Raw genomic sequence first — 21,217 nt, 5'->3', positions numbered from 1 at the left:
GGTGAAGTAAAACACACCTGCGTATTTTGCGATGGATTCATTTCCTACGGAGAAAGAAGCATCACTCTGATCAACAGAGCTATTGACTATCATATGCAAGTTTGTCCGAAACGCCCAAAATAATAAATACTTCTTTTTTTTGTTTTGTTGCTCCTGTTGAGCCCTTTACAATGAATCGTTTTCATTGCCCCCTCCAAGAAAAACCCAAAAAAATATAAAACTGTTCCGAAAAATTCAAAAACATTAAAAAAATGTTCAGAAAAATAAAAAAAAAAGTTCTTTTCAGAACTACCTCCCCGTTATTAAAAAATTGGTACAATATTTGGAACTGTGCCAACCTCTATTTCTCTTAGTTCGCTTCCTAGTTCGCTCGCTGGTACGCGAACTGGAAGCGAACCAAAAACAGTAAGTATAAGGGAAGGAAACACACACTTATGTTAAAAGAAAGACAGCTATAGGGGAGTAAACTAGAGATACTATTACCCATAATCCACTACTGATGATGTCACATATTACATCATTCATGACATGCTCAGTGACATCATCAGCAGAGGATTGCGGGTTTTTTGGCAACATGCCTTATCCACGGTTTAATAACGCTGCCTTTTGCTTTATATAAGTTTTCAAATTGTATGAAATATATACCAATAGGTCTTTATGAACCTTTAGGTAGTGCTTTTGTTCATGAGGTCTGGTCGCTTCCATACACATACAGATGTTTCAAAGATGATCAAGAAGTTTATCTGAATGGAGAGGAATGCACTGAGACGCCAGATCATTCACTAATGTGTAGGCACATACAGTTACACGATTCATGCAACAAACACCGACCAAATATGGCTTGCGTGTTGCAAGGCACGCCAGTTCCTGCTATCATCCCCACGTTCAAGTTGTTGGAAAATGGTAGTTATTTGATGCTCAATAATGAAGATTGTTCTGAGTTAATTAAAAGTATTCCTTTTATCGTAACAGTAAGTGAACGGGTTATTTGCTGCAGAAATGTTCTATTTCCTCCCACACATGAACATAGGGAGTTTTCAATCTGGCCACAAATACCAACCTTGGGACACGTTTCAACGGCATGACAAGAATAAGAGCTCTTTTGTCTCAGAGAGAGGTGGCCTTGAGTTCGGCCCGTGAAACTTTCGTACTTCACATAGCGAACACCCGTACACAGGTTTGCCTTTCAATTTCAGCAACATGTTTCCGACTATCTTTAACGCATCCTCCACAAAATCCCTGGCACACTTTTTTAAAGTTGTTACCAGTGGTCTCGTGACTTCATTTGAGAAAATCTTTGGAGTCATCCCTGCTCCCTTTCATTCCATTTTCTCCACTCTGGTTCGTGGATTGCATTTTTACTTGCATTACCAGCGGACGCTCTTGTGCTTTTTTACATTTTTAAATATGGATGTCCCTCCTATGCAACCTCCGACCCTGCAGCTGCTGACACTGTTCCGCAATCGCATGCTAGAATATTATGGCACAATGCCGTTGGCGATATTAAGCACGGCATATGGATTATCTTTTCGGTTCTCCTACTTCACCTGTGTCCAGCCTGTATTTCACTGCCTGACCTGTGATTTCGATTGGGCCATTGATTTGTGTCTCTGCGGACCGGTTTCTCCTGACGTCGACTTTAATCAGCTGATGACTCCTATCATTACTCACGAGTTGATTTGTCCTGGCGAAAGGATTATGGCTGTGGCATTGATGCATGGACTACTTGGTCCCTGGAATTTACTGGCGGCAGCACAGTCTTTCTTGGAACACAGCTTTCTTGAAAACCCACCGAGCTGTCCTCTGATGGTGATAGAGGATCCGGTGCTGGGAGAGCACGTATGTTCTTTTCCGCTTTTAAATTGGATGGCTGAACTGTTTTCGGATGAAGACGGTGACTTCCTGTTGGAGGCTGTTGCAGCTTATTTTGCATACACAGTTATGTCATAGACCTTTTTCATGTTTCATATGCTGAGTACTAGCATTTCATTGACAATTCATTGACTTAATTGTCAAGTTTTTATTATTTACCTTGCCTATTGGCTTAAGACTCGATAAAGTACTTGGCTGTTTTATTTTTCTTTAGCATTGAATTTTCCTAGTTTTTAATGCTTTACCTTGCGGACCGTCCACATATAAACTTGCAATCTGCTCTCATGAGATGGCACTTCTATTATCTTATTCAGTTCGTTTCCGGATCATGAGGAGGTGTCATCTAGGTCCTGGATATCTTTACACCGTGTTAAGTTAGCATGGGCTCATTACCGGTTTAAACGCCATTTTTCCTTTTTTGCAACTTCTGCACACGACATTTAGTTGTTGCTTTAGCTTTCCACCTAGTAGTTCATCGTGGTTTACATGAGAATAATATGTTATTGGTCTACTATCTGCTTTACTTGTTAAACTATATCTGTACAGCGAGTGCTAAAGTTTCAAGAACAACACGATACAGAATTGTTATGAGGTCTGATCTCCACGACTTCATACTCATAACATAAGTGCAACTTCTGCCAATTCTGGGCATGAGGCGGGTTTTATATTGCTTTGCCGAACACACATACACAACAGTTGATGCGGTTCACATGAAGAGAGAGCTGGTGTATGCTGATGTGATTCCTTCAAATCTAAGACACTAAAGTATGGGCACGCCCTAAACCAACACAAAGAGACCTTCTTAGCAAATAATATAATATGTGTATTAGGGAGGGTGAGATATAAGCAGCCGCGGGCCGTGGAGGGAGTTACGGTGAGGCAGGGAGGCGGGGAGGGGGAGAAGCAGGGTGGAGCCCTCTCTACCTTGCCCCTCCCCCTCCCCGCCTCCCTGCCCCACCGTAACTCCCTCCACGGCCCGCGGCTGCTTATAAGTGTTGCTAACTCTTATTCATTTACAGCATGTTAACATACTGTCACCATTCGCTTTTTATGTACTAGTAACTATGCTGGTAATTTTGCTACTGATAATATGTGTACTTGTATTCTCCACCCTGCTTCTCCCCCTCCCCGCCTCCCTGCCTCACCGTAACTCCCTCCACGGCCCGCGGCTGCTTATAAGTGTTGCTAACTCTTATTCATTTACAGCATGTTAACATACTATCACCATTCACTTTTTATGTACTAGTAACTATGCTGGTAATTTTGCTACTGATAATATGTGTACTTTTATTATCTAAGGTACTACGCCTGAGAAGACGGCATTAGTAAATAAACATTTCAAATACACATGTGTTCTTCTTAACTCCATGTTCTGGTTTCTAAGAAATATATAACGACCGACTGTTCATGAGTTCCACGTATCCTGAGGTACTATAAGTTCATATTCTGGATTGTCTAAACATTGAGAGTTTGTTATATCCAATGTGACACTGTACCTAGCTTGCTAAATAGTTTTTGATTACTAACGTGAGTTTTGGGACACCCTAATTCGCCGAGGTTCCAATCCTCTGTCCACAGTTCTGTGTGAGAACAGAAACCCTGCGACAGGGGCACCCCCGACCCTTGCTGGACCTTCATCACACTTGCGATACAACTCCAGCAATGCGCCACCTTTACGGCACAGATACATCACGCATCTGTGCTGTTTTTGCCCCGTGATGCGCCGCATTGTAAATGCAGCACACCATAGGTGACGGAACAGAGGCACAGAATGACTAACACATCCCTGGTGATGCGCCAGTCATCATAAATCTATCCCTATGCTTCTTATCTTGTTAGAGATGAACCGCCATATGTATCATCAAAGTTATTTGCATTTCCTAAATAGCGAACTTTAAGGAATAAATAGCGATTCTTTACCATTCCTAGTTTGCGATGAGCTATTTGCTAATTAGCCGAATGTAGCCCAATGAAGCCCAATGTAGCCCAATGTAGCCCAAAGATGGCCGCCAGACACACAAAAAAACAAATGTAGCCCAAATATCAGCCAGATGTAGCCCAACTATAGCCCAGTGACAGAATGACCAATCAGCTTCGCAAACCTCCGTTACGCGAAGCGGAGCGCTGTTACAGATATATATCTTTTTTTGAACGTTAATTTCTCAAAATCCACTGGAGCACATATATTGAGACCTAGCAAAGGCACATCGGGCTACCAGTCCCTAATATTTTGCCAAGTTTCGTGCAAATCCATTCAGCCGTTCAATTATTATTTTTATTTTATTTTTTTGCCCCGCGGGGCCCTTTTAAAACCTCCACATCAAACCTAGGGGGTCAGCGAGGATCTACTATGCCCCCTTATAGTTATTTCCCCCTTTGTTTTGACCTCCTCTTGTCTCTCGATCCTACCGAGAGACAAGATGGCGGCCGCTACGGACTGTTTGTAATGTTGACAGACGCCGGAGAACCAATCAGCTTCGCTTCACAAAGCTCCGTTGCGCGAAAAGTCCGCGAACCAGAGCGCTAACCGGTCCGCTGTTACAGATATATATCTTTTTTAAAACGTTAATTTCTCAAAATCCACTGGAGCACATATATTGAGACCTACAAAAGGCACATCGGGCTACCAGTCCCTACAATTTTGCCAAGTTTCGTGCAAATCCATTCAGCCGTTCGGGCTAAAAGTGAGGCCAACCGCCCTATGGAAAACTCAATGTTAAAAACACGTTTTGGGACCCCCCTTTTTTCTCGGCCCCCACTGGACGAACCCCCCCCAAATTTTCAAGGGCTGCTCAGAAACAAAATGTGCCATTTTCCTGAAAATTTCAGCCAATTCCGTCCACAAACGCCAAAGTTATTAGACATAGAATTTTCAAAAAACCCATAGAGAAAAAATCCTAACTATATATACCTACTGGCGACCGCCAGTAGGTAATATATATATATATATATATATATATACATATATATATATCCAATCCTGGTTCTTTAGACTTTGAAAAACAGGCACCGACTCCGTGGGTTTGAAGATCAAAGGAATTTATTCAAAAAACAACCAGACGCGTTTCGGCGGACAAGTCCGCCTTGTTCACTACATCTGTCATCACCATTGAAGTGAGCTTTTTTATAGTGGTGCAAAGGAACCAAGGGGAGGTCAGGTGGTTAGCCCAGGTAACATGTGACATTGAGATAGACATGGAAAAGTTTGTGTTAGATGAGAAGTGCAAGACATGGTATAAACAATAAAAGACATGTGAATAAGTCTTTACATTTTAAGTTTAAATACTTCTGTCTGGGTGCTGCAAATGATCACACTATTATTACAACATGTAACGAAATTATAGTGTCTTTTGCCTTGATTGAAGTGACTCTCCGCTCAATGTAGGTTGAATGTGCAAGTACGTGTTGTAATTGACATAGAAGACTGGATTAGGCCGTTTTAAGAGGATCCTGCGGGCGCGGTTTCTGTAACGTCCGTCGTACAGGTGAGTTCTTCTGTGTGTACATGTTGTGTGTTCTGGCGCTGCTGTGTATTGAAGGCCCCCCGGGCGATCGGGTAGTTGGTGTGTTTGGAGGGTGGCCCCCGCTTGGCATGATTGTGGTATGCCGCTTGGTCTGGGGAATGTTTGTGACAGCCAGTTTTAGATGTGTTTATCTGGTGGGAGAGGAGAGCGCACTTCGCAGCGTCTGTGGGAGAATAACAGACTGCGTGGGTGAGTCAGGCAGGGAGGGATCAGAGTGTGGATGATGTCGCAAGCCGCTGGTGGCCTAGAAACAGCCAATGGTGTGTGTTTGTTTGCGGGCCAAGTCCTATGCCTATAGCTGACGCCAATATCAGGAGGGTTTTACTCTGCGCGGGTGCGGCGAGAAAGACTTTCTAATCAGCTTAAATTTCCTAGGCGTTTGAAATGTGGGATCTAGCCCCTGTGGGTGAGCGGACTTGTGTGTTTGGGCGGTTCCTACCACTAACCGCTATCTGGACCCACTTGGTCTGTGTGTTGTGTTGGTTGCGGATAGGTGGTGCCAGTGTGAACTGCAGCTTAACCCATTAGTAGTCATGGTACCAGGGTACGGGGGTCCGACATTGCGTTACTCGTTTGTTGGTTTCTGTGACTATGTGAGTGATCATGTAGCCTAACCTGGATAAAGTGCTTGTGAAGTGTGGTGAGTGAGTGGTTACTATTTACAGTGCCTCATACTATAAATAAACTTAAAAAGATGGTGAAGCAAGATGTTCTCGAAAGAATGGGTTGCTTGACCGGCGCGAGGAGACTTGACAGCGGAGAATAAGGAGTTCAGCTTTACAGATGTGCGCTAAGGGCTTCATCTGCGTTGTGCCCATTGGGGATTTTACAATCTAGTTGGATGATATATTTCGATTCTAGTCTTCTTAGTGATTGTTGCCTATTACCTCCCCTGGGGTTTTGTGCAACACTGTCAATCACAAAGTATGAGAGATCTTCAGCTTTACCGTTGTGGTGGGAGTTTATGTGTCTGGCCACTGGATATGAGGGATCATCATTGGAAATGGCTCTGCGATGTTGTAAGATCCTGAGATGCACTGGATGGATGGTGCTGCCTACGTAAAGTTTACTGCAAGTGCAGCTTAGCACGTATACTGCAAAATCGGTTACATCCTCATATATAAACGATGTATATAGAACCAGTCTGGGAGCTCAGGGTTGTCAAACATGATGTCTGGGGTTCTTGTGCTGTTGTCCACCATAGTGTCAACATGACTAACTCACCAGTGGCACATTTTTGTCAATTATCATGCAATTAAAATTAGTAAAACAAGATATAATTATATATGATACGATAAATATAAATATTTTCTACAGACGCACAAAGTGCGAGTGCCTCATCTTTTGCTAATATTGCACCAAACCCATAAAGCACAAATGCTAATTCCTCTACAGTGTCATTATCCAAACTGATACTAGTTAAAGTACTGTGTTAATACCACTATCAAACTTGATACAACCGCCTTATCTACGGTAAAGTGCAAATGTTTTTGTAAACAACCCACTCCATTGTTTCTATTCAATGTTTAAAAAAGAGATTCTCTAAATGCTCAAATAAGATCATAAATCCAGCAAGAATGTATACAAGAAGCATGTAAATCTCATATATATGTATAAGGTGCAAGTGAATCCAACCCCCAGCTTTCTTAAAATAAGTTGCAGTAAGAAGAAATCATATATGGTTGCATCTACATACCAAAAATGTGGCTTTACTTCCCCCCCTAAAGAAGTGCAGCTCGAATGTTGTAACTGAAGTGGGGAGGATCCCTATTCAGCATAACCCAATATTATATAAAGTGCAAATGAAGTGCAGTACTGGTCATCAAAGGTAAATACATAAAGGTCAATTCATATAAAACGAGTATGACACAGTTTTCAGATCAAAGAGGGTCAAGTATTACAATCTTAACCAAACTAGGAATTGGGAGATGATGTCAGGACTAAGACTGTAACTTATATATGGACATGCAGCTCAGCATCACGGTTAAGTCTCCATGGTTTCTCAGTGCCTAGAAGAATGATCATACATGATTCACACTGGCGTAATTCCAGTTCCCTATTGTCTCTTCACGGATTGGCTTTGATATGTTTTATGCCATAATATTGAAAATATGTTACATTTCCTTGATGCACTTCCCAAAAATGTTTTGCCAAGAGGTGTGTTCGATCCTGATGCTTAATGGCCCTAATGTGCTGCAAAATTCTCACTCTTAGCCTATTAATTGTGCGGCCCCCATTTTGCATACCACAACAACATTCCAGTACATAGACCACAAACTCTGTTCCACAGGTGATCAGTTCGGTGAACTTAATAGTCCTGCCCTCAAAAGTCTTATTTTCTGTACAGTTCATTCCACATTTACAGGCCTTAGAGGTGGCATATTTTCTAAAACCCAAGCTCCTACTGGTCAGCCAATCCGGTACTTGGTGATACATCAATTTGGTTAACATATCCCCCGAAATGGTGCCTTACGATAGGTGATCTTGGGATGCTGACCTATTGTGCCTTTCAAATGCTCTTCATGTTTTAAAATGTGCCAATTCCTGTTGATCAGGGAGTGGATGGAACTATATTCCATATCGTAACCCATGAAAAAATGAGCAATTTGTTCCTGGTCTCTATCCACCCCTGTTGTGGTGTGGATTGGCCTGGGTACTCAGCAGCTGCTCCAAGTTTTTAGTTTGGACCCTCTGTCTAGCTTCACTGAGAACATGTGATGGATATCCCCTTTCAGAGAACTGAGTAATCATCATCCTGGCTTTCATTTCAAATAGCTCATCCACGGAACAGATCCTGCGTGCCCTAAGTAAATGTAAATGTTAATGTCCAGTATTTCTAAAGTGCGAACAATAACCCGAAGGTGTCAAGGCGCTGGGGGCCGTCGGGAAGATTATGCGAGCTATTGCCCAGAGTCACATGGTGCTGGGCAGACCCCTGCCGCCGGAGCAGGGTATCGAACCGTGATCCCCAGCGTCCAGTGGCAGTCGCCCTGGCCGCTGCACCACACCTCTCCACTAAGTAACTGACTGTATGGTATGCTCCATTTTAGAGAACAAGGATGATCACTGTTGCCTTGCAAAACCTTAGTTTGAATAGAGTCCCCCACTACTTGTAATTTATCATCCAGAAAATCAGTTTCCAGTTCGCAATCAGTTGCACAATTGTATGTTATAACAGCTGGAATTTAGAATGGCAATATACTCACTTAACAATGACTCATCTCCCTCCCACAGAATAAATAGATCGTCAATGAAAGGCACTCACATTGCCATCCTGCTGGTGTGGCATGCATTGCATTCGGCCCAAGCAACTTCTTTCTCCCACCAACCCATATAGATGTTGGCATACGTAGGGGCAAAGACTGCCCCCATCGCCGTTCCATGCTTCTGGAGATATGCTTTTTTTTATCAAAGAGAAAGACGTTGTGGGTAAGATAGAAGGAGAGTATTGTGAGAAGCATCGCGGAGTGTTGTGCAAATGCCAATCTTAAAAAGTAGTGGTGAACCTCTATACCATGTTTATGAGAAATTGAGGTATACAGGGAGCTGACATTCAGCAATACCATGATGTAACCACTGCGCAAGGGAATGTCATTTACCTTACTTAAAAAGTGATTGGTGTCCTATATATATATATGATGTGAGGCTGATAACATAGTGACATAAGAAAAAGTCTAAAAATCTGGAGGTATTTTCTAGCAGTGACCCTTTCATGCCCACAATCAGCCTCCAAGGGAGCTCTTGAAGGTCCTTGTGCATCATCGGAAGACAATAAATGACCGACATCCTGGGGTAATCAATCTTTAAATATAGATGTTCCTCAAGTGACAACAGCCCCTGTTTGGCCCATCCCTTAAGCATGACATTGTATTCTTTTTGATAGTCATGAATGGGGTTATTTCTCAATTCTTGATAATGCTCTTTGACCTTCAGCTGCTTTCTCATTCCCTGGTCTACTGGTTAGTGCTTAAAATGACGATGTTGCCTCCTTTATCTGAGGGTTTGAGGATGATGGCTTTGCTGTTCTGCAATACATTCAATTCATGCCAATCCTGCGCTGAAAAATTGTTCTGATTCTTCTGTCGTTCTGCTGTCCGTAACGTAATCACCAGTATCACCAGTTAGCATTTCATGAAACACATCAACCAGGTTACCAGACAGCAATTGTGGTGTAAACTTGCGTCTAGACCTCGGACCACTGTCAATGGTATGATAAGTAGAAACCCCCATTTGATTGAGCAAAGGGATATCCATTACACTGGAAGTGAGTATGAGGTCACTTGCCTCTCCTCCCATGTCCAAATTGTTCATTTGCAAACTATCTGGAATATCACCAACAGTGAAAAGCACAGCACTAGAGGTCATAGGCTTTATGTTGGTAATAGCCCGAGTTTTTCATTACAAAATATTTGCGTGATTTTAATTACCTCACAAATTTGTAGGCTTCAATTCTTAAGCTGACCTCACTGATGGGCAGAAGCTTAGGACATAATTTAGTATCTTCAATTGGCCTGGTGTGAGTGGAATACCAGAGATAATAATAACAGTATTGTCCCTATCCCCTTCCATTTAGTTGTGGGGGGGATAGTAATCCTGTGTTTCATCTGCTAGTTTTGACTTTCCTTTTCCTTTTGCCCCTCTTTTGCCCCTCCTCGTTTTGCATTGCCTTGCACTCTGACTTAATTTTGCCCCCTCCCTCGTTGGTTCGTCACCATCCTCAGGATCTGCATTTCCTCTTGAAAATCCAATGTTTCTCTTGGTCCACAGATGACCCTGTTTCAGCTTTCTTCTGTGTCAGGGACGTCCACAGTTTTACGGCCCATTATATTCAATCTTTCCTTGGCTCTAAACAGTTCATACTTTTTGGCAAAAGTATAGTCCCGCCCAAACTTGTAGTCCAATTTGTCTCTGCTAAACTTGTGAGCCTTTTGACCCCGTAGCTCCTCCTCATACTTGTTGATATGTTTCTCCAGGTTTTTTTAGAAGTGTTTTCAAATCTTTCTGTTCCTTGACTGCCCCAATTACTTTGACAAACTGATCAATGAAGGTTGTTTGTTCTTCCATCTACAATTTGGCATGAGTTATGAGGGTCTCCATGAGCCTAAAAGAACACCCTCTGTATTGGATCTCCATTCCTCGAACAAGTCCGGATCCATGTCCTCAAATGTTGGCATAAGAAAGATGCGCAGCCCAGGAGGTATTCACTTACATTCAATATATCTGGTTAAAGATGTCATATTCCACCATTTCTTTGACTCAGCAACCTGTGTTTTCTCCAGTTCTCTAATCACCACCTGTGGCATTCTTGTGGCTCCTGTTCCTTCATGGTGTGTGCTCGCCAACATTGTTGTGCCACTAAATACATCCAGGGTAGCTTTTCCTCACAATGCTTTGCGTTCCGCCATCTTAGAGATGATGTAACAGGATATCTCACAGTTCTTAAGCTCCACTCTTGTACCAGTGCTGCACCACAAATCTCACTCCATTAAAAAAATACACTCCAAGGGATCTCAATATTGCTAATAGTCACTTTACCTGGGTGTGGTGTTTCAGTGGACTAATGCTTCCACTGTAGAGGCCTGTGTTCGACCTCATGGTCACAGGTTCAAATCCTGGCAGGCCCACTCAGCCTTTCATCCATCTGAGTTGGATAAAATGAGTACCATTGAGTTGGGTAACAATAAACATCTGTTATTCAGTGCCAAAATACCTACGGGTGAACGTGCACTTTACAAATACTTATGTTATGTTACTTACTGTGGTGGATCTTGCTAAATGTGAGACAATAAATTAGCAATCAAAGTGACTTGATTCTGTGTGTGTGTGTGTTAGAAATTGGGTTTCTGGTTGGCAGAGGTAAGCCCCCTGTTCCAAGCTTGAACCACAAGCCTAGTCAGCGTAAGGCAGATACACACTAAAAGATAACCTGTGCTCGCTCTCTGGTAGCTTGGCACAGGGCAGTCATGCTCATCTAAAAAGGCAACGTGTAAAGTATTTTTGCAACACACACTCACAGTAACACAATGAAAAACCACAAAAAGACTCCACACCAGGTTAGGAAAATAGACAATAGTTTTATAAATAATTCAAGACTAAAATGACAAAAATCCAATAAGTAGAAGTTGAGTTCTTCATTTTTAAAGAATGAAAGTGTTTCTAGCACTTAGAAGCAATAGGTGCCTATGGGGGTTATTTGGTTGCGCTGGACCAGGGTAAAGCCAACAGCTCAGGCCGGGACTAGAGCCACGCAGGCCTGGTGAACAGAGTACCTTGATGCTAGTCGAAACAGCGAGATGCAGTGTGCAGACAGGCGATGCTTCGACATCAAGCCCACAGTTGAGGTATTGTGTCGATCTTCTCCATACAATGTTGGTGAGATGAAGCGCTGCACTGAGATGCGTTGCTTACAAAGTGCGATGCACCAGGTTTCTCCAGGCAGACAAGGGGATGCGTCAATCTCTCCACACTGCCGCAGCAGCAATGTACGGTTCCGGTGCATTAGGCTCTCAAGGCAATGCTTTGGTTCTGAGAGCAATGTGCCTATTCTACTCCCACATCAGGGTCTATGTTGCGGTTCTGTTACACGTGGACTGGAAATGCATTGATTTCTCTGGTGCAAGTATCTGGGTCCACTTCGAGGGAACCAGGCACAGCAGCAGGTACAGGGGTGGTTCCTCCACTAGGGCAGAGGAGCGTCGCCCCACTGCTTTTTCGCAGTGCAAGAAGATAAAAAATAAAATGGTTAAACTACCATTTTATGTTTCTGCTACTAGCACTGCGAGAAAGCAGAAAAGTTTGGTTGGGGGTGGGTCGGGTAGGCGTGGCCTGCCCACTGCTGAGGGCACTGACTGTTTGGTCGGCCCCAAGGCCGACCAAACCAGTCAGGCACACTTTTCCTTTTCTCCATGTAGGCTGCATGGAGCCTACGTGGAGAAAATAGCCTCCCCATTGGCACCTAGCTGGTCGGCATCCCGACCAATCCCAATGCTGCCATTGCAGTGTTGTGATTGGATTAGGGGGAGGGGAGGGAGGCTGCCTGAATCCTGTTCCAGCCAGAGGCAGGAGAAGAGGAGAGAAGCAGAGGCAACACAGGACCGGGCAACAAAGGTACATTTTTTATTTTTTTATTTTAAATTAACCCCCCCACCAGACCACGTCCCCATGCGACCACATCCCTGCGTGGCCCACAACGCCCCAACCCACGAGTCATGCTGGCTGCAACTGAGCAGCTGTAGCGACCTTGATTGCCCTGAGTCTCAAGCAACAAGAGGCAAGCTAACAAGCCCTTGGAGATAACTTCAGAAGCAGGCAGAGTTCAGCTCTCCATCAGCAGGGTCAGACCACAGCAGGCAGGAGGGCAGCACAGCAGAAAATCAGGTCTTCTAGATCAGCAGTCCAGCAGAGTGTCAGCCCTTGATGCAGCACAGCAGTACTTCTGACAGACTTCAGTCTCCAGAAGTGTCTGATTTGGTGGGGTCAGAGACCCAGTACTTATACCCAGTTGTGCCTTTGAAGTAGGGGTGACTTAAAAGAAGGGTCTTTGAAATCACAGAGGCCCTGTCTTCCTAGCCCAGGCTTCAGACTATCTGTAGGGGGTAATTAGCCCTTTGTGGGGGGACAGGGGGCTACCTATTCAGGTGTGTCAGTCCCTCCCTGCCTACGAAGAGCCATCAGAATGTAGATGAGTAGTCACACTCACCTAAACTTCCTGTGTTTGTGGCTGTCTAGAGGGAGTGCACAAGGTTATGCTGTCACCTACCCCAGATGTGTATTGAGACAGACTGCAGGCACACAGAGCTGTAAGAGCAGAGAAATGTCCACTTTCTAAAAGTGGCATTTCTGAAATGGTAATGTTAAATCCAACTTTACCAGTAAAGATGATCATTACCATTCCAAAAATATAAAACATGGCAGAGTCACTCTTTTCTAATCAGGAATTACAGCTGGAAAGTGTTTTAAGGAATTCCCAATGTTAACCTATAAGAGGAGGAGGCCTCGCAGTAGTGAAAAACAAATTTGGGTGTTTTCACTACTAGGACATGCAAAACTTAAAAGTACATATCCTACCTTTTACTTACATAGCACCCTGCCCTATGGGCTACCTAGGGATTACCTTAAGTGTGACATATGTAATAAAAGGGGAGTCTTAGGCTTGACAAAGTGTTTGAAATGCCAAGTCGAAGTGGTAGTAAAACTGCACAGACAGGATCTGCAGTGGCAGGCCTAAGACAGGTTTAAAGGACTACTTGAGTGGGGGGCACAATCAGTGCTGCAGGCCCATTAGAAGTATTTAATCTACAGGCCCTGGGTATATGTTATGTTATGTTATGTTATGTTAGGGTGATTTATTATGCGCACAGATACTCCAGCCAAGGAGCGTCCCGGCGCAAAGACAAGGCAGAACATAACACAACAAAAAATAAAATCAGAACAGCTAAAACAGGAAAGTTTTTATCGCCCTCCGGAAGGTCAAAAGGTCCTCCATCAGACGGATTTCAACGGGGAGGGAGTTCCATGCTGATGCAGCCATGACCCTAAATGAACGGCCTCCCATACGACTGAGCCTAAATCTGGGGACCACTGCAAGAGCCAGACCCTGGGAACGGAGACTGCGGGTGGGGACATAAAAGGAAAGGCAGCTCGACAGAATTTCCGGGCCGATACCTCTCAGAATCTTAAAAGCAAGACATAAGATCTTAAAAAGAATGCGCTTCCTAACCGGAAGCCAATGTAAAGAGCGAAGGACACCTGCCACAGAACTGAATCTGGGCAGGCCAACAATCGCTCTCGCCGCGGCATTCTGAACCCGTTGCAAACGGGTTAGTTCGGCCTGGTTAGCCCCAGCCAGGAGAGAACTGGCATAATCCAGGCGAGAGATGACAGTAGCCTGGATCACCAGTTGCCTGGTTGGGGCATCAAAGAACTTGAGTACTGGTCTCAAGCCTCTTAGAAGTCCAAAACAACAGGCCGCAGTCTTTTGTGTGTGCCCTACAAAAGAGAGGCCGGCATCCAACCATACCCCGAGATTTTTCACCTCCGACACCGGAATCGGAGTGGGTCCCAGCTCTGAAGGCCACCATTGGTCGCCCCACAGCTCCACTCCCTTACCGACGACCATCACCTCCGTCTTTGTGGCATTAAGCTGAAGGCAGTTGCCTGTCAGCCAACTAGCCACCGCCTTCAGTCCAGACTGAAACCTGGGGGCCGCAGTTTCCACGTCCCCGCTGAGAGTAACCGCCAGCTGTGTGTCGTCGGCATATGAGACCAAGGTTAGGCCCCACTGCCTAGCGACATCAGCCAGCGGTCTCACGTAGAGATTGAACAACGTGGGACTCAGCGAGGACCCTTGCGGAACCCCCATGGCCAGCGGTTGGTAGTTGGACTTGAAGGGAGGGATGGCAACACAGAAGGAGCGGTCGTCTAAAAAGGAGCGGAACCATTGCAGCACCTGACCACCAATACCAGTCTCCTCCTATGGTATACAACATTACAAAGAAATTAAAGTAAATTAAATATGGCTATTGTGTATACACCAAAGTTACCATGTTTAGGGGAGAAGCACATGTAGGAGCAAGGGTAATGCGGGTGGTGGTGTTGGTGACCACAGGCTCCAATGTAACAACAAGTAGCTCAGCTGCATCTTCCTCTCTTTGGAGCGATAGCAATGACCTCTAAGACCACTGCTTCGAATCTACCCTTTCCTGCTAACTCCCTTGTCATGGTCATAGTAAATCAGGAATGATCTCAGTTTTACTCTAAGACCGAAGGGCAGCATGTGCACTGGTCTACACAGCTGATGTGGTGGTCCAAGCTATAAAGGCGTCTGGTCCTAGGATTACGCCAGGGAAAATCAAATTATTGCCCAAGAGACATCCAGCACCTTGCTTTTACTTTACCACAATATTAACCATGGTCACCTTGCCAATGAGCTCAATCTCTGCTCGGGCAAGCGGGTACTCCATGTCCTCCCCACTGGCTCCCAAACCTGTATCCTTAGTACCAGGGAGAATCTCCTCAGACTTAAAGTACTTCCTCTCAGCTGTACTACGGAATGCTCTAGTATCTCTCAGGAGAGGTACTTTGCTCCCATTTATACCAACTTACTGCACAAACCCTATTGTGTTAGCTTCAATGTGTAGAGCATTTGGATCCCTCTTCCATATGTCCATTGCCGTTAGGTTGAGTGCAACCGGGCACTCGGGGGTCACTGCAACCACATGTAGCATGCTCACTATCACGGGTGGGGCTAGTACAGGATCTTTCACCTGACAGTCCCTCTTATGATGCTCTTTCCTGAACTCACCATTTCCATTCCCATTTTGCCTCGGACCTTCCTGCATCCAATGGGAAATACCCTGGCCCTTATCCTCTGGTTTGGAACTAGTCTGTGGAGAATTGTTCTCTGCCTTGGGGATGGAACAATGCTGCTCTAGGCCTGTGTGAACCCTTTTAGCTCACCACTTGTCAGGTAACAAATTTCTCTGATAAGTATTGCAGGATATAAACATAAGAGGGACCCTGTGAAACTCGTTCTGAGGGAACATCAAAACCAGGGAAAATACAAACAAAGGACATGAGAGGATGCCCCCACAGGTTAGCAAAAATTGGGCAGTAGCTCCAAGGATAATTAATTATCACCCACAGATCAGTTCACATATTATTTATTTATTTATCAATCTTATAAGTATTGCCTCAATGTGGTAGAGCACTCCTCCTATTGGAAATACCCTGGCCCTTATTATCCAGTTTGGAACTAGTCTGTGGAGAGTTCTTCTCTGTCTTGGGCTTAGAACCATGCTGCTCTAGGCCTGTGAGAACCCTGTTAGCTCACCACTTGTCAGCGAACACTGCAGATTTCTCTGGATCCTACTCTGTCAGATCTGATAAGTATTTGTTAGGGTTTGTGCACAACAAAGAGCATGTCCCCACTCATTGCACTAGTGGTCTCTGTAATAGCTCTCTTTAAACATACTATGCATTGGTCTCTGTAATAGCTCTCTTTAAACATACTATTGAAAGCCTTTCTTGTTATCGCAGCCCCTCCCTAAGACTTCTGTGTATGTTGCTCAATGTATTCACAAGTTTGGACATTGCTATCTTGTTTGCACGTTGGACCTTGCTTTTACCAAGGCTTTTTTAGAACACTCCTCCCTAGGCCATGTGTTACTTCAACTCATTAGCATAATAACTGAAGCTCTGCACACCTGCTTGTGAGAACCACACCCAGTTCTTCAAACCACACCCAGCTCTTCGAACCACACCCAGCCCTGTCTATAAAAGGCAGCCCCTGAGCCTCACCCAGTGCTTGTGCTCGTCTACCTCCCACTTACCTAAGAACAGATCCTTCGGCGCTGGCACTCCTGCTCTCTCCAGACCTTCATTGGCTTCAACGGGCGCGGCTGCTGGCTCTTCCTTCTTCCGGATTCCGGCTCCTTCTTGCCTCAACCCCTCTTCTGTCCACTGCAATCGACCTGCAAAAGAGAAAGAGGACAAGGTTAGACTGATCAGTATCCCTTTTCAGCAACAAGTACGTGCAAAACTTTTTATTACCTGAAAGAACTTTGTCGGCGATTTCTGGATTCATGTAAAGACAATTTGGAACAAGATATCTCCCACGAACTTTGTGGTTCAAACCCTTTGTTACAAGAATACTTTGTGGAACTTTGTGAAATAAACATTGTTTTACATGGAACTTTTTAGGAATCGAACAGAGGAAACCATTGACAGCAAGGCAAACAGTAAATCAAGGACTTGCACAAATTAACTGCTGTACTTTGATGTAAAAGTACAGTATTTGTTTTATAAAAAGTTTGGAAATGTGTGAAAAGTGAGTTTGCTATTGAGAATTTAGGCTTTAGTTATATTAAGGTGAATGTTAGATGTTGGTAATTCTGATAATGATATTCGTTTGATTTTACAGAAGTTTTACAGTAATAGAAAGCACATCCTAGAACAGTAACACATTCCAAACCTGGAAGCTAAAGACCAGGATCCAAGAGGTACTTTTAGAAGAGAATTTCTAAATAGATTAAGGGTTAGTCAGGAACACATTTAGGGATAGGTTGCACTTATCTGTTCTTTGTTTATGTTTCATTAGGCACCAGTTTCCACAGAAGTCAGAGAGGGCCGCAGATTTTAGCAGCACTTCTACAGTGGAAACGCAAGAACGGTGTTGTCTCTCTTTTTTTATTTTATCCACTTTCCCCCTTCCCTTGAGCTTCTGGTTCTTAGTGCACTGTTTAAAACTAGTGTGCTGGAACAAGCAGTTTCAGGGTGGGGTCGGACTGTCTTCAACCTCCATCAGAACTGAACAGAAACTCAGGTGAGCTGGGCTTTGACAGAAGCACAAGCCTTTAAAATATTCAGTTCTGTTGGACGATGAATGCCGGGGAAGAAACAGAGGGCATTGATGCCACAGATATGGCACAGGCCCTAAACGAGGACTTGGCCCATTATGAATCAGTGTCTGGCATCTTGCAACATTTGCCAGAGGAAATAGAGAAATTAAAGTTGGAAAACACCTTTTTAAAACAGGATTTAAGCAGGTATAAACCTAGGGAATCCCAGTGGAACACAGCTTTTACGCCTTTGTTTAAAACCTCCTCAGAGACAGGGGCGCGAGCAAAACATACAACTTTCCCTCCCCCAGTTGAGGTTACTGTTAATGTTCCTAATGCTGTGCCTTTAGCAGCACCTGAATGTTTTCATGGAGATAGTAACAGATTCCATGTTTTATCAATCAATGTCAATTACACTTTGTTTGTAAACCACAACAGTTCTCTACTGATGCTACGAAAGTGGCATTCGTCTTGTCTTTTTGGGCGGTACAGCAGCCAATTGGTCAATTCCTTTCGTGGATAGAGATGATCCCATCCTCCATAATTGGAATCAATTTAAACGTACTATGACCAGCCTTTTTGCAAAACACACTTTTATGCAGGCAAGTTATAATGAGCTTTTAAATCTTAAACAAGGTAACAAGGATTTATTGACCTATCTCACTAGTTTTAATCGTTTACTCACCGAGACACGTTGGCCAGAAGAAAAGCGTGTCTCCCTTTTTTATAAAGCTTTGAGAGACGAGTTAAAAGACGCGCTGGCTCATATCGTTGATTTGCCTGACGACTATTCTGACTTTTTAGATTTAGTCGTGAAATTGGAACACAGACTAGGAGAAAGAAAGGGAGATAAATCCAAACTGGAATCGCGGTTAACTTTTATTAGACATGAGAAGAAAGACACAGACAATAAACTCCCTGAACCTGAGCCTATGCAAATAGGAACACTCAGAGGTCCACTCACGTCAGTAGAAAAAGAAAGAAGGAGAAAACTTCAATTATGTTTATATTGTGGCAAGGCAGGACATTTTGCCAGAGAATATCCAGTAAAACCTAAAACTTCACAAAAGGGTACTGTTTCCTCTATCTCCTCAACTGAGTCGGGTAACGATTAAGCTAGACAAGGGGGGAGGTTACTTGTTCAAGAAAACATCCTAATCAAACCTCTAATTCTGCAGCCTTCATGGTACCGCACATACCTAGACATTTCATAATTCAGATCTTTTTAGTTGTTACTACCCAAGTTAGACATTCTCTCCCTGTCCTACTGGATTCAGGAGCAACAGGAAATTTTGTGGATAAGTTAGCTAACCCACTAGGTCTTCCTATTTGCCTAAAGCCTAGTCCAGAAGCAGTATGTGCAGAGGATGGGTCAGAATTGACCTCTGGATTAATCACAAAACAAACAAGTCCCCTTGTCATGGTCTGTCAAAAGGGGCACACAGAGATGATTAGCTTCGATCTGATAGATACCCCTAATTTTGGCTTGATTCTCGGGGTACCCTGGTTAACAACTCATAACCCAAAAATTGATTGGGTGAACAGAACAGTTACTTTGGATTCCTCATTCTGTAGAACTAATTGCTATCAAGAAGCAGGTACAGAACAGAGCACAGTAATACACTGTGCTAGTGTTACACAAGACGAACCAAGTCTCCCTCCTGAATATTCTGACTTTAAAGACGTTTTTGATCCAGTGAAGGCTAGTGTGTTGCCCCCACATCGGTCATATGACTGCCTGTATAGATCTTATCCCAGGGGCCCCTTTACCTAATAACAGAGTATATGCTTTGACTGACGAAGAGACCAAATATTTAAGAACATACCTAGAAGACCTACTACAGTCTGGGTTCATCCGACATTCCACATCTCCGGTGTCATCTCCACTTTTTTTTAGCCCGAAGCAGGATAAATCTCTGTGCGCGTGTATCGACTATAGAGGACTAAATAAGGCTACAATAAAAAATAAATATCCTCTTCCTCTAATACCTGTGTTGTTGGATCAATTAAGACATTCTACTGTATACACTAAACTAGATCTGCGGGGAGCTTACCACCTGGTCCGAATAAAAAAGGGGGATGAGTGGAAGACAGCTTTCAAGACAAAGTTTGGTCTATTTGAGTACACAGTAATGCCCTTTGGGTTGTGTAATGCCCCTCCGGCCTTTCAATTCTTTATAAATGAGGTCCTACACGAATTCCTGGACGTTTGTGTCATAGTATACATAGATGACATCCTCATTTACTCTAAGAACCCGGAAGAACATACCCAACATGTTTGTGCAGTATTATCAAAGTTAAAAGAAAATCATCTCTTTGCTAAACTAGAAAAATGTACTTTTAATGTCAGCAAAGTGGACTTTTTAGGATACTGCCTGTCACCTCAAGGAATAATTATCGATGAAAAGAAAATTAGTGCTATTACTGACTGGCCAGAACCATCATCTGTGAAGGATGTTCAGAAATTTCTGGGTTTCGCCAATTTTTATAGGAGGTTTATTGCTCATTTTGCAGACATTGCAGCCCCAATAACCACTGTGTTGCGGAAAGGGCAACGATTTCTGTGGTCTGATGAGGCGGCACACGCCTCTCAACTTCTGAAACAAAAGTTCACTTCAGCCCCAATTCTGAAACATCCTGATCCTGACTTGCCATTTTTGTTGAAGCGGATGCTTCAGGAGGAGTTCTCTCTCAACGAGATGCAGTAGATGGCCAATTACATTCTATAGCCTTCTATTCCAAAAAGTTATTACCAGCTGAACAAAATTACACTGTGGCTGAAAGAGAACTATTAGTTATCAAAGTAGCCTTTTCTGAATGGAGACACCATTTAATGGGAGCCAAGTACCCTGTTACCATCTTTTCTGACCATAAGAACCTACAGTTTTTTGGATCACTAAAAGCATTAACTCCACGTCAGTTGCGCTGGTTAAATTTTTTTTAGTACATTTGACTTCGTTATAATCTATAGACCAGGTGCACAACAAATTCAATCTGATGTGTTATCTAGATACGGACATACCTCAGACATGAAACAAGACAAAATAGGAGAACCCATTATTCCTCCCCAAAAACTTTTGGCACCAGTACAACAGAAGGATTTCATCACAGATCTATATAATGCACACATGCAAATAGCACCTCAAGATTGGTTAAATGATTCCCATAACTCAATACAACGAGGTTTATTGTATCACGACAACATGCTGTTAGTGCCCACCACAGAATTACAAACACAGGTGATAATTTGGCATCACGCCTCACCGTTGGCAGGCCATCCTGGCTGGGTAAAAACCCTGGAAAATCGACGAAAACACTTTTGGTGGAATAATAAGAGTAAGGACATTAAGCAATTTGTCACTACCTGTCCAGTTTGTGCAAGACATAAATCTTCTCATAAGGCCCCTGACGGTTTGTTAATACCAATGCCATCGCCCAAACAACCTTGGCACACTGTGAGTGTAGACTTTATTGTAGGTTTAC

At 43.6% G+C, this 21,217-nt stretch overlaps 1 protein-coding gene across 1 annotated transcript in view; it reads right to left on the bottom strand.

The window, feature by feature from the left end:
• The window catches only part of LOC144762439 (uncharacterized), a 371,225-nt gene that overhangs the window by 192,947 nt on the left and 157,061 nt on the right, over positions 1-21,217 (bottom strand). Inside the window, exon 4 of the mRNA XM_078647619.1 lies at positions 16,727-16,867. Within this exon, the coding sequence (XP_078503745.1) occupies positions 16,727-16,867 (141 nt within the window). The remainder of the gene's footprint in view (positions 1-16,726; positions 16,868-21,217) is intronic.

Source organism: Lissotriton helveticus, chromosome 6 (assembly GCF_964261635.1).
Source record: "Lissotriton helveticus chromosome 6, aLisHel1.1, whole genome shotgun sequence".
NCBI lineage: Eukaryota > Metazoa > Chordata > Amphibia > Caudata > Salamandridae > Lissotriton > Lissotriton helveticus.
Note: the sequence above shows the minus strand (reverse complement) of the source record. Positions and strands in the feature narration are given on the sequence as shown.